The sequence below is a fragment of the Danio rerio genome, chromosome 1 (assembly GCF_052040795.2).
Source record: "Danio rerio strain M-AB ecotype USA chromosome 1, GRCz13ab, whole genome shotgun sequence".
NCBI lineage: Eukaryota > Metazoa > Chordata > Actinopteri > Cypriniformes > Danionidae > Danio > Danio rerio.
In genome coordinates, this window is record NC_141021.1 from 58,301,908 (window position 1) to 58,315,610 (window position 13,703).

A 13,703-nucleotide genomic window follows, 5' to 3' on the forward strand; every position below is an offset into this window, starting at 1 on the left:
ATTGGAATGTTGTTCCAGGTTCAACATAGATGTTAATGCAGGAACAGGTCCTTCTTATTGAAATCAGGTTGGCGGGATAGAGATAGGATGGTTCAGGAGGTGCTACTTTAAGAACAGGAAAGTAAAATCTTGGCAGAGCATCTGCTTGATGATATCTGGTCAGTGTGTAAGAGTGGAGTTGAATCCTGAAGTGAAACTGAGGTTGAGGCTTTGCTTGACAAATGGATTCAAGATTTCTGAGATCAGTGATGACTTTGAACTGGTGTTTGGCTGCATCTGTGTTCTAGCCTCTGTAATTGCATAAGCCACAAAAGTGGATGGATGGTTAGTGAAATACTTTACCTGCTTGAGGTACAGTTGGTGCATATTCAGCTTTTGGAGGACTTGAACTTGATCACAATGTTCTGTTATCCTTTAGCAGTAAATCAATACGACATTGATGTAAACCACAACAAAGTGCTTCAGGAACTCACTGAATGCTTTATTCATGTACCTTTGAAAGATTATCAATGGCCAGCCCATATGGCATCAGCTGGTACTCCTAGACACTGGAGAGGGGATCCTTAAATTCAGTTTTGTGAAGATTTGAGTTCTACAAAGCTGTTCTGGGTCAGCAAAAAAACAGAAGTGTTAGTAATGCTTGATGTTTGACTTTGGGCTGCTGTGATTGACTCAAAGTACAAAGGATGCTTGTTTCAATACCTATCCAATATACAGGGTATACACTGAGTAACTTGTGTTGCCTCGGGCAGTAGCTCCATGCCAATGTGGTGAAAGTTTGGTATCCTGCTGCTTAATGAACATCCTAAATTGGCCTGAACTCATGGGGAACATCCACTTCTAGATGAGTTTTGGGTCTTCTTACACATTTGAAGTTGATTTCTTAAAAAATCAGTTGTTGGAGAGATTCTGAGAGCAGAAGAAAGTTTCATGATGTCATGACTTCATTGGTGTGACTGGCTCAGTGATGTAGTATTATCTTATTTAACCATTTGATTTTAAAATTTAGAAATCTCTGAATTAGTAAAGTAAATTAGCACATAACAGCATGTTTGTTTTTAATCAGAGGGACAAGTCTTCATGGTTGGACCACAGGTGACCTTAGATAAAATCCCTCAACTTGACACAACAAATTCTTCTGTAGACATCGATCTTATTGGCATCGCCAAGAACAACAATGACAGTGAGTTGAATGTTTGGTGTAATCAGTGTTTTATGTATAATGAAACCTCATTTCACCACCACTAAACCACATTTACTCTTTTGACTTTGTTATTTGTATATAATATTGTATATAAGCCTCTGTTTCTGTCCCACAGGATCTGCTGCCGTGGCTTTCATGAGCTACACCACAATGGAGAATCTACTGAAGGCCGACTTCTTCAACACAACTAATGACACCATTAAAACCATGATGTCCACTGTGATCTCAGCTACTCTTCCCAAAACCAGCAACACTGCACTCACCAAAGCAGTCAACTTCACCTTCAGACACATCAGAGTGAGAGACTGAAATGTGTTTTAGTCCAACATCAGCACTGATCAACATCTGAACACATCTAATATTCACTCTGCTCATATTTTCTGCTTGTTTCTTCTTCTTCTTGCAGGAGTTTGAGCCCAGCGGTTCTCTGTCCTGTGTGTACTGGAATATCAGCGAATGGATTGAAGATGGTTGTTCTGTGTTAAACAGCAACAGCAGCCACACTGTGTGTTCCTGTGTTCATCTGTCCACATTCGCTCTCATCATGCAGACCAGCAGCAGTCCACCACCGGTACCAGAACATTTCTAGAGAGCATTGAAGAGCAGCACAGATCTGGCACTCATGTTCTCTGCATGTTTTCTCAGAGCGATCTGCTGGATCTGCTGGGTCTGGTGTGTGTGATCGTGGGTCTGGTGTTCTTCAGTTTGGCTCTGTTGTCCTTTGCTCTTTGTCAGTGGAGTCCTGGAGTCAATAATGTGGCTCGAATCAACATCTGCATCAGTCTGCTGTCGGCTCACCTTCTGTTGCTGCTCACACAACAGTTCCTGAGCCTCATTCGCCCTCAGCAGGTGAGAATGATGAAGGAGCTCTACAGCTCAGCACAGCCGCACTGAGAATCATCATAACCCTCTCTCATGCTCTCCAGGTGTTGTGTGTGGCGATAGCAGGCCTTCTGCACTTCCTCTTCCTCTCCGCCTTTGTGTGGATGTTCATTGAAGCTGTGCTGCTCTTCATCTGTGTACAGAACCTATCACGAATCAGCTCCAAAAAGAAGGAGGTGCTTAGCAGTGGGTTCTTGTGTGTGATTGGATATGTGCTTGCTATGGTTGTGGTGTGTGTGTCTGTTGGGCTGTTTCCAGAAGGATACGGCAGTGAACAGTGAGTGGTGTTGTTTATTTGTTCATTTGATTATAAGCTCCAACTCGTAACAACGTCACACACGATTAAAATCAGTAACTGTCGTGTTCTTGTTGATAAATGTATTTAATCATTATTATATTGTGTTTTCCTCTAATCAGATGCTGGATGAAAACAGATAAAGGGTTTATCTGGAGTTTTCTGGGTCCTGTTTGTGTCATACTAGCAGTAAGTTTAAGTTACAGACATGTTTACATGAGCTGTTAAAATCGACAAAACAAAACTGATCATTACTGTTTTCCACAGTTGAACATGATTCTCTTCATCTGCATCTGCATCGGTCTGAAATCAGCTCTCTCAAAACTGAACGCTGAAGTTTCACAGATGAAGCAAACCAAGTAACAAACGGATTCATTCTTTATGAAAACACATATCCATTAAACTACACACAATATCTTGTTCTTTCTCTCATTTACCACAGGGTTATGGTGTTTAAAACACTGGGTCAGTTTGTGGTTCTTGGTTGTCCTTGGATTCTGGGGTTCTTCATTAATAGCAGTGAGGTGCTGCATATCTTCTACCTGGTCTTGAACTCTCAGCAGGGAACCTTCATCTTCCTGATCTACTGTGTGCTCAATAATGAGGTCAGACATTTACTCAGTCTTCTGTCATATTCAATGTCAAATGCCAATTTAAGGCAAAACAGAGAAAATTAGCAATGAAGTCAGCCGTATGCTTATATGTATGAGTGGTTAGTAGATCACTTGCAGAACTTTCCTGTTAGAACTTTTATTTATTCGTGCTCTTTTAGTCTTTTAAATCATATTTTCTTGTTCTTAAAATCTAATTGTATGATCAGTCATGATCAGTGTTGGGAGTAATGTGTTAAAAAAGTAATGAATTACAGTAATATATTACATTTTCCTGTAACGCAGTAGTGTAAGGCATTACTAATACATTTTCAGTAATATTTTACTCTGTACATGTTCAGCAACGCGTGCGTTACAACACACTTTTCGCCCGCAAGACATTAACAAATAAAAATACCGCAGTTCTATTTCCTGTTCGTGGCTAGAGAATATATGCGCGTGCTGTCATTAATCTCCCTCTGGCTATGGGACCTTTTTTCTTTGAACGCGGAATGATTTCAGCTTCTGAGCTCAAGGTCCGGGGCTATTTGGCTCAGCCCGGTTCGCAGTACGCACAGCGGAAAATAGATGAAAATGGCATAAGACAGTGCATTCGCGAGACGGACGTAAGTGCATATGGCGTTATTTCACTGACAAATGTCGTAAGCTCATTCATGTAATACGAGCGAGTGAACGTGCCGGTTTCCTCTGTGGACAAAACTCCTCGCGTTCACTCAACACTGGCTGGGCTGCTCACGTGCTAACGACCTGCTCTCGCTCCGTCAGATGATGCAGACTCACAATCTGTGCCGTGTGTTTCCTCTTCCTTTCGTTCTGTTGCTCTCCAGAGATCCTCCTAATTGTTATCCCAATAATGTTTATATGGTTTATATATTGCTTCACTATTTACTTACAGGTTAAGATAAATTCTATAATAAATACTAGTGTTTTTGAGTCTAAGGTATACTGCCTATGTTTTAGGCTAGTATTTGTTGTATTAAGAATAGTGAACTCATAAAATTAAATATAAAGTGTAGTTTTACTACAGTGAAGTGTGGTGAATTGTAGTACAATCTACCCCATATTGTAAAAAAAAAACTCCAGCACTGGATCATTTCTTTATATTACACTTGTTGTGTTACCATAGCAACTATAGTATTACCGCAACAGGGTAATTACAGTACTTAATGATAGGGTTGTAACAATATACCGGTATGACGGTTTACCACGATTTGAATGTTCACGATTATCATACCATGAACAATTGCATATCAACGGTTTTAACCCTTAAAGACCGAGACAGCCGCCCGCGGCTAAAAATAAGTATTGCTCTTAAATGTTTAATAACTTTTGATCTGCTGATCCGATTCATACAATTCAAAGATTGGCATAAAGAAGAGAATCTCAGCTTTCCAGAGCTGTATCACATAACATTCACTTTCAGAGGCTCTGGAATCAGTGCGGTTACGTCATCAACATTTGACAACGCTGATTTGACAAAGAAACGCTCGTCACTGTGTCTCCGGACAAATCAGACATGATACATTGATGCATTGTCCCTCCTCCATGCCCAGATTGGTTCAAACTCGCTATATCACAACCAATAAGCATAGGTTTCGCTTTTGTTTGTGGACCAAGCTTTTTGAACAACACGAAATGAGAGATAGGCATACATTTATGCGCGGCTAAATAAAACGCAAAAAAAAAAAAAGTTTTGCATGAAATAATTCTCATACTAAGTACTTTTGCATGCACAGCAGCACAGAAACATGACAAAACAGTGACACAGCAAAGACGAACTGCTGCTCTTGCTGTTTTCAAAAGACGCAAATGAAGATGCAGCTGTTTGTCTGCATTGCATACAACCATATCCATATCCATATCGATAGACAACCATATCCATGCTGGCACATAAAACCTAAGGATGTTCCATATTGAATCTAGTTTCGTTATGTAACTATTTATAGTATAGTAAATATTTATATCTATTTTTTACTGAGGATTTGCACCATGTTTATTTGGACTTTATTTGGACTTTGACACATTATTTATTATTTTCTTATTTTTATTTGTTCATTGTAAGTGGTGTTGTTTATAGTAACTAAAAGTCAAATTTGCTTCACTGTTCTATTATTTTGTAACATTTGTAACATACCGTATACCGCGAAACCGTCAAACCGTGGTATTGTTTTAGACGATTATCATACCGTGAAAAATTCATACCGTTACAACCCTACTTAATGACAATATGTGTGTTCAGGGGCCCTGTGGAACAGCTTCTTCTCAAAATGAAGATGATGGCAGGGAAAATGTCCTCCACAATCTCATTAACAATGTGGAAGACAACAGACACTAGTTCACTTTATTTTAGTTGCCATAAAAATATGTGATTTGATGATGAGATTTATTTGAAGAGTGAATAGTACAGTAGGCTATAATACCTTATCAAGTGTTTCTGTTAGTTACATTTCTGCTTGCGTTAGTTTTTATTATTGTCTAAATGCTTTTTATTTGAAATATCTCATCATATAACATACAGCCAACAATGTTATGGTTTATTAGATTAAAAATTTTAAGTCTATTTTAGTATTTTGGTTATTGTTAATAAATAGTGTACTAATATAATTCATATCAAAAACGCTCGAAAGGAAGAGGGAACACAAGACACAAATTGTGAGTCTGCATATAATCTCACTGAGAGAGCAGTGTACTGAGAGCAAGAAAACTTGTGCGTGAGCAGTGCATATTTGAGATATCGTGAGAATTTGTGCGCGAGCAGCGTATGTGAGAGCTCGCAAGCAGTTTTGTCCACAAACAGGAAATCAGTGCACAAACTTTATACTGAGAAAGCTGTTCATCATGCTCACTTTGTGCAAGACGGTTTTGTGTTGTAAACCACATGAATGTAAAGTAAATACAATAATGGCAACTAGGGTTGTAACGGTATGAATTTTTTACGGTATGATAATCGTCTAAAACAATACCACGGTTTGACGGTTTCGCGGTATACGGTATGTTACAAATGTTACAAAATAATAGAACAGTGAAGCAAACTTGACTTTTTCCAAATAATATATTTTCAGTTACTATAAACAACACCACTTACAATGAACAAATAAAAAATAAGAAAATAATAAATAATGTGTCAAAGTCCAAATAAAGTCCAAATAAACAGGGTGCAAATCCTCAGTAAAAAAATAGATATAAATATTTACTATACTATAAATAGTTACATAACTAGATTCAATATGGAACATCCTTAGGTTTTATGTGCCAGCATGGATATGGTTGTCTGTGGATATGGATTTGGATGTGGTTGTCTGCAATGCAGACAAACAGCTGCACCTTCATTTGCGTCTTTTGAAAACAGCAAGAGCAGCAGTTCGTCTTTGCTGTGTCACTGTTTTGTGCTGCTGTGCATGCAAAAGTACTTAGTATGAGAATTATTTCATGCAAAACTTTTTTTTTGCGTTTTATTTAGCCGCGCATAAATGTATGCCTATCTCTCATTCCGTGTTGTTCAAAAAGCTCATGTTGGTCCACAAACAAAAGCGAAACCTATGCTTATTGGTTGTGATATAGCGAGTTTGAACCAATCTGGGCATGGAGGAGGGACAATGCATCAATGTATCATGTCTGGTTTGTCCGGAGACACAGTGACGAGCGTTTCTTTGTCAAATCAGCGTTGTCAAATTTTGATGACGTAACTGCACTGATTCCCGCGAATGTTATGTGATACATCACTGGAAAGCTGAGACTCTCTTCTTTATGCCAATCTTTGAATTGTATGAATCGGATCAGCGGATCAAAAGTTATTAAACATTTAAGAGCAAAACTTATTTTTAGCCGCGGGCGGCTGTCTCGGTCTTTAAGGGTTAAAACCGTTGATATGCAATTGTTCATGGTATGATAATCGTGCACGTTCAAATCGTGGTAGACCGTCATACCGGTATATTGTGACAACCCTAATGGCAACAATAAGAAAAGAAACATAATCTGCATTTTGTCATGGCATTGGAGTTTACATATCGGCCTGTTGTGTCTAATATGAATATAGCCAAGCCATTCACAGATATTGCCAGATAATCACTTTACCTCTACCACACTTTTAACAGATCATTTGTAATTTTGGCTGTCATCATTTCTTGCATTGTCTTGAGCCATCACATTGCCAATTATATACTATATTGTTAGTAGCAATGACTGTAAAAAATATGGACGACGCGACAGCCCTTTTTCCCATTGAACGCCTTGAGGGCAAAACGCTTGCTTGACGGGCACAAACTGTCGCAAAAGACTGCTGAAATTGGAGCCAGACATGCGCAGAAGGATTGTCTGATGGAGCCAGAGGAGGAGCCGCGAAAATGAGCAGAGTCGAGCTTCCAATCAAACGCTTTATGTAAAATCAACTACGCCCCCCGAACTTCTCAGCATGCGTTTGCTGTCATATCAACACAAATGGATGTAATAACGTTAACAAATATGAGGGTTTTATATATTCAATCGCGCCAGCTCCAGGCCGCAGCGCATAACTTACTCGCGGCGTCGCGGGCTGATTCCGGCTCGCAAGCGGCAGCGCCTGCTCGCTCGGCCGCCGCATCTGGCTCGAATGACTCGGGCTGGAATTGGGTAGTGAGTCCAGGCATCTGGAGTAGGTCCAGCAGAGGTAACATTAGTCAGTCTGAGCTCTAAGAGATAAGTCTCCGGCAGGCGAGAATCTAGCCGGAACTGTGTTTTGCTATCTGGGTGGCTAGGCGTGTATCAGCAAACTAATAAAGCCCGAAAAAAGCTCTGACCTTAGCGAATAAACAGTGTTCCACCAGGATCATGTATGTCAGAAACTATAGTTTACTGCTGAACTCATTTTGTCATGGTAAAATAACACAGAAATCGATTAATAACATTTCAGTCCACTTCAGTCTCCTGCCGAAGCTCAGACGCCGCGCTTTGAGAAACTGTCAATCACAGCTGTCAATCACGATGACACGCCCAGCATTAAATTACTGCTAAAAACAAACTGTTTACAAAAATGAAGATCTGCACCTATTTCAGCACAATAACCAGTGCCTTAATCGACCAGAACTATCTTTCGGGACATTTTATTGCAAGTGTAATATTTTTTTTTATTTGGGCTCAAGTCTCCTTCATTAACACGGAGGAGGCGGGCTTTATGACTTGTACTGCAGCCAGCCCCCAGGGGGCGATCTAACGGCCGAAACCTTCACTCAAACGTAGGCTTGCGGCACACTGGGTTAGTAGCTTGGAAAGGTCACAGTCATTCTGCTACATCAAATCACTTTCTACTGGATGTAAAATGCTCATTATAGAACATTATAGAATTTTATAATGTGAAGTTCTAATTCTGTAGTTATTTTGGTGAAAGTAACTAAAAAGTAATATAAGAGTAATGTAACATATTACAATTCTGAGACAGTAATATTGTAAGGTAAGGGATTACATTAAAATAAAAGTAATAAGTAATATGTAATGTATTACAGTTTGGAAGTAACTTGCACAACACTGGTCGTGATGTATAAAAGGTTAAACTGATCTCCAGAACTCTCTCATTCCTGTCCAGATCAGGCAGCAGTACTGGAGGTGCTTCAAATGTCTGTGCTCTGGATGCAAAGAAAACTGAGGACTGCAGCATCGTGTACAGGGAATATGAAGTACTATAATGTACACACATGATTTTAAAATGTAGTTATGTTACTAAATGTCATAATTTCAGTTCCTTTTTGAAAATGATAGAGAAATGTGATGCATATGACACTTAATATTACAGCTGACAGTACTTTTGATGTTAAGCATTGACTTCTCTTTAATCTCCAAGCTCTGAATTCAAGATTATTTGGTGAAGGGTAAGAATATTTTATAACTAAATCTAAAAGCTTTTGTTCACTTCAAAGAGTTCTGACTTGTTTTTAGGATGTGTTAAATATTATGAGGGTGGTTTGCTCCTTAATATTTCTCCATTGATATGCTTGACTATTGTTTTTGCATAATGAACATTACAGCTAAAAGCTCAATTAGCTTAAAGTTTTGAAGACATCATTCAATAAATATTGTAATTTACAGACAAATAAGTTTGAACTGGATTATTTTCAATATTCCGCGGCTGCAGACACATCCAATCCCCAACTAACAGGCTACACAACATGCCAACACAAATCTCCCATAACCTTTCATATGCCATGGGAATTTCAAGACCTAACTAGCAATTTCACTGTAATTTTTCATTAAATACCTGCAACCAGGGCTTTACATTAACGTTTTTGATCACCAGCCACTGTGACTAGTAGATTTCCAACGTTACTAGCCACTTGCCATTTTCACTAGCCACAATTTTGTTGTTTGGAAAATATATTTTATATAAACAAATGAAACTTTGACATGTTAAAATGACTTGATTTAGATGTTGTGTTGTCCACATGCCTCCTCTTTTATTTTACTGTTTGTGTGTGTTGTGTATGAGCTTGCTCACTGTGCATGAGCAAATGGGTTGTGTTACACTGCAATTGGTTTTGTTTCACATGACTTTTTAGGGCTCAGAATAAAGGTTTTACCAAATTGATCTCTGACCACACCAAAAAGAAATATTTATTTCTTTGGCACATATTTAAATGTGTCAAAACAAGCAAATATATAGCTGTATACATGCATATTATTCAACAAAACAAAGATCTACTGTCATGCATCTAAAATATGCATAGACATCTGTCCTGGCTAAAGGTCCCAGATCACCGGTTACGACACACAAATGGGGAGTTAATCTCATATTAAAGCAATGTTATTGTAAAGGATGATAATTAAACTATATTAACAAAAATAAGCAAAAGAAAGCAGGTAAAAACACACCACGAGTGATAATGAAAGGATGATCACGTGCCTGAGCATAATTAAAACGGATTCAAACAACACTGAGGACTGCATCATGACTGAGTAATATTTGTACTGCTGAAATGCCATTATTTTACGTGTGATGTCATACCAGTAGTATAGATCTGCTATGCTGCTGATGATTTGATTTTTAGTGCAGGGCAAGTACCGAGACTTGCAACTGTCAGTACATTCACAAACATGTTTCCTATGAATATAACACATTGCTACTGCAAACACAACACACATTACCCCCCCAACAAAGCAGGACAACATGAAGTCAAAACAATAAAACTTGCATTACTCTATTGCACTAGACTATGTGTGCCTTTGTCTACCTTGCCAACTGCATTAACTCTAATGTACTGGACTCTGTCTGCCTGTGTGCTATTCTATACACTAGAATATATACATATATATATTATATACACCCCTGTCTGTACATTACAGTAATCGTCATTAAATACTTTTTTACTTATTTTCACACACAAAACAAGTTGCTTTAAAGTATAGATAATGCTATTTAGATGTAGGCTATCATGCATTTCTCTATCTATACAGATGAAACTCATACTGCCTGTGTAATATTCAGGTCTGGACTCTGTGGAGGTCATTTCATGACTGTCTTTAATTCACCAGCTGTTTTTTTGCCTAACATACTTTTTTGTATTTGGTATCACGACCAAGCCCAAAACAATTATAGGTGCTTTCCTGAAGGAACGGCGTAATGGATTAAAACCTTTCTGTTCTTTTCTGCATACACAAACCCATTAGTTTAAAGAGCCCGTGATATACATCAAATAGGGTTGTGTTTTGGTTTTAAAGGTCTCCAACAACAGTCTAATATTCCTGTAAGGTCAAAAAACACTTTTATTGTCTTATAATATGCATTTATTTTACCTAATTATCCCAGGGACTCCCATATAAATCGTTTAGTGATTCATTTGTTCCCAAAGCCCTCCTGAGCGCGAAGCTAATCTGTGCCGATTGGACCGATGACAGCCTGTTGCGATTCGTCAACACTGACATTGTTTTGCGCGAGAAAGAGTGAAATGGCTTATTAACAATATTGAAGTAGTCAGAGTGCAGAGTGTATGTGTGAGCATACCTGCCAACACTCCTGTTTTACCCGGGAGTCTCCCGTATTTCAGACCCATCTCCAGCCACCCTCCCATTTTGTTATTTATTCTGGAAAACTTCCGTAATTTCATGATCGGTGATCGCCGTTCACCTAGAGCTTCAGTTTGGCTTACTTCGGCCCTGAGTGTTATTCAGACACCTCACCCTGAACCTAACCCCCTGGTGTCCTGGATTTTCAGGGACAGATGTTGGCAGGTATGTGTGTGCAGTTGAACACCAGCATATTGCTCTATTCCAGGGGTTTTCAAAGTGTGAGGCGCGCTTCCCCTGGGGGGCGCCAGAGCATGTCAGGGGAGGCGCAGGAAAATATATTATATAATAAAAATATAATTATTAACTTTAATTATTATATGTATTTTTTATTATATTTAAATGTTTTAATTAAACAAAGCTAAAAAAAATTGACGTAAAAAATAAGAAAACCTTTTTTACCCCCTAGGCCATAGCTGTGAATTCGCTTCTGTTTGGCAAGCCCGCCAATACAGGTATATGCCTGCTAATACAATGGATCTGTTTCTGAGACCCCCCGATTCAAAGCCTTCAAGTTCAGGGCTTAAACCCAAAAGACGACGATATGATGATCAGTATTTGAGTTTAGGATTTACGTGGACAGGACCAGCTGATGAACCACGACCTTTATGTGTGGTTTGTCAAAATATTTTGGCTAATGAGAGCATGAGATCCGCTAAACTTCGACTGTTTTGACTGGGATGGACAGTTCTTGGATCTGTTCTATTCATATTGAACCATCATCCTAGTTTTAAAAACGTTATATTAAAATACTTGTTATTACTCTGTAAATAATTGCACTTTCATGCAAATGATGATCAAAGTGAGTTAACAGTCTGACATCTGTCTGTGTCTTTATATATATATATATATATATATGTGTGTGTGTGCGTGTGTGCGTGCGTGTTTGGGAGGAGGGGGGCGCCAATGGATAAGTTGTGTCAAAAGGGAGGCCCACTGTCTTAGACTTTGAAAAACCCTGCTCTATTCCTAACCATGACACACAATCAGTATTAATCCACATAGTGGCAAAAGCTGAACTATTTTGAAACTTGACCGCCGCACGTGTGCAAGATCAGCTGATAACAATGACAAATGGCAGGGAAACACGAGCTCACAAACACATTTAAATCCGTAAGCAACGTGGCACACGTCGTGTTTTCAGCGGGACATTAGACGCGATATTAGAATATAAAGAGTTAACCTGATACAGTACAAGCGGTTACAATTAACAAAACACAATTAAATACAGAATTTGCAAGCTAGAAAAAACAAGGAGGCAGCTATTTTAATCACACTTACTTACACTTGTGAAATGGAGGTAAAAACTGATCCATGATCCACTATTGCATGTACTGACAAAGTCCCTTATATCAATAGTCTTTTCTGATCTTTTCTTTAACAAACAGCTGACGAATGACCAGTTGTAAGCGTGTAGATTCCAGAAGCACTCTAACAGCAGCACAGGCTGGGCTATTAACACAGGTATTTTTTTAAAAATAAACCTCAACCACTCTCTCTTCAAAGTTTCATCTTTGGGTAGAGAAAATAACACTTACCTTCCCCTCACACTTCCAATAATATCCAGCTGAGCACAGCATGAGTTGATTCAACCAGCGTCTGCCTCAGTGTGTGTCTAGCCTCTTTTTCTTTGCTACTGTGCTAGTGGGCGGGGCCGTGCGCACTAACTGGGCGGGGCTTAAGTTTTGTATCCACGTCACGCCGAAACGGCTAAAGACTCATTATCAAGATGATTCATTTGAAGTACTAGGAGTCGACTCTTTTATAAATGAATCAATAGTTTTAAACACTGTCCACTTTAAGCCTTAGCTGGATGTTTTACCTCATTTAGAGCTGTGTTACACGCTACATGGAAGGTCATTCTCAAAAACCCATAATAGGAGCTCTTTAATAATACAATTTTGCAGACAGCACTGGCAGAAATGCAGCTTAAACCAGAACAATTAGACTAAGAGTATTCTAAATTGAACCTACATTTTCAAGCTGAAGATGAAGAAGAAATAATTATTTATGCTTATTATACCACCACTGACAGAACAAATGTAACGCTGGCCTAAAGGCTTTTAACAATACTGTTTATATTAATTTTTTTTTTTTTCGTTAGTTACAGTCATCTTACATTTTTGTGTTAATAAATATGTCCCACTGACACATTGACTAAAAGAGTGGCACAAAGGGAAAATAAAGAGGCGTTTTGAAATGACAGAAAAGCACATACCATGGTAAATACTACACAACACAAAACACTAAATGAAACATAAACGGCTCCCGATTAGGATCAACATGCAAATCAGCCAGCAGAGTATCAGTCACAGACGTTTATTTTTTTGGAAATTGCATGTCTTACATACCTGTTAAGTTTCATGCCAGTAATATAGTTAGCTCCATAATACTGTGATGTATTGTGTGTTTGATGTGTATGTGTGTGTACATTGAAGAGGACACTGAGCACAGTATAACAGCTCACAGGGCAGGAACACTGACGCTATATTTCATATCTGACAGCAGACTCTCGCATCTGACAGAGGCATAACGGCTTTAACACACACCTTTCAGAGTTGTGCATCACAAAATAACACTCCGTAGGCCACTCAAAACATTATTGACATCCATTTTTAGATCAAGATTTGTCGGTTGTAAATGCTGTGATCTTTTAAGTTCTAAGCATCCTACTGGAAGACGC

At 38.7% G+C, this 13,703-nt stretch overlaps 1 protein-coding gene across 4 annotated transcripts in view; it reads left to right on the top strand.

Moving 5' to 3' along the window:
• LOC137495330 (adhesion G protein-coupled receptor E3-like) overlaps positions 1–10,168 on the top strand; it is a 20,560-nt gene extending 10,392 nt beyond the window's left edge. For 3 of the 4 annotated variants that reach the window (XM_087237930.1, XM_087237929.1, XM_087237931.1), the window contains 9 exons: positions 1,067–1,183; positions 1,320–1,501; positions 1,611–1,775; positions 1,850–2,053; positions 2,131–2,363; positions 2,504–2,570; positions 2,649–2,740; positions 2,824–2,986; positions 8,550–10,168. In XM_087237930.1, coding sequence (XP_087094056.1) covers positions 1,067–1,183; positions 1,320–1,501; positions 1,611–1,775; positions 1,850–2,053; positions 2,131–2,363; positions 2,504–2,570; positions 2,649–2,740; positions 2,824–2,986; positions 8,550–8,609 — 1,283 coding nt within the window. In that variant the 3' untranslated portion in view covers positions 8,610–10,168. The remainder of the gene's footprint in view (positions 1–1,066; positions 1,184–1,319; positions 1,502–1,610; positions 1,776–1,849; positions 2,054–2,130; positions 2,364–2,503; positions 2,571–2,648; positions 2,741–2,823; positions 2,987–8,549) is intronic. The other variant, XR_015477097.1, reaches the window with a different exon arrangement.
• Positions 10,169–13,703: the final 3,535 nt, after the last annotated feature.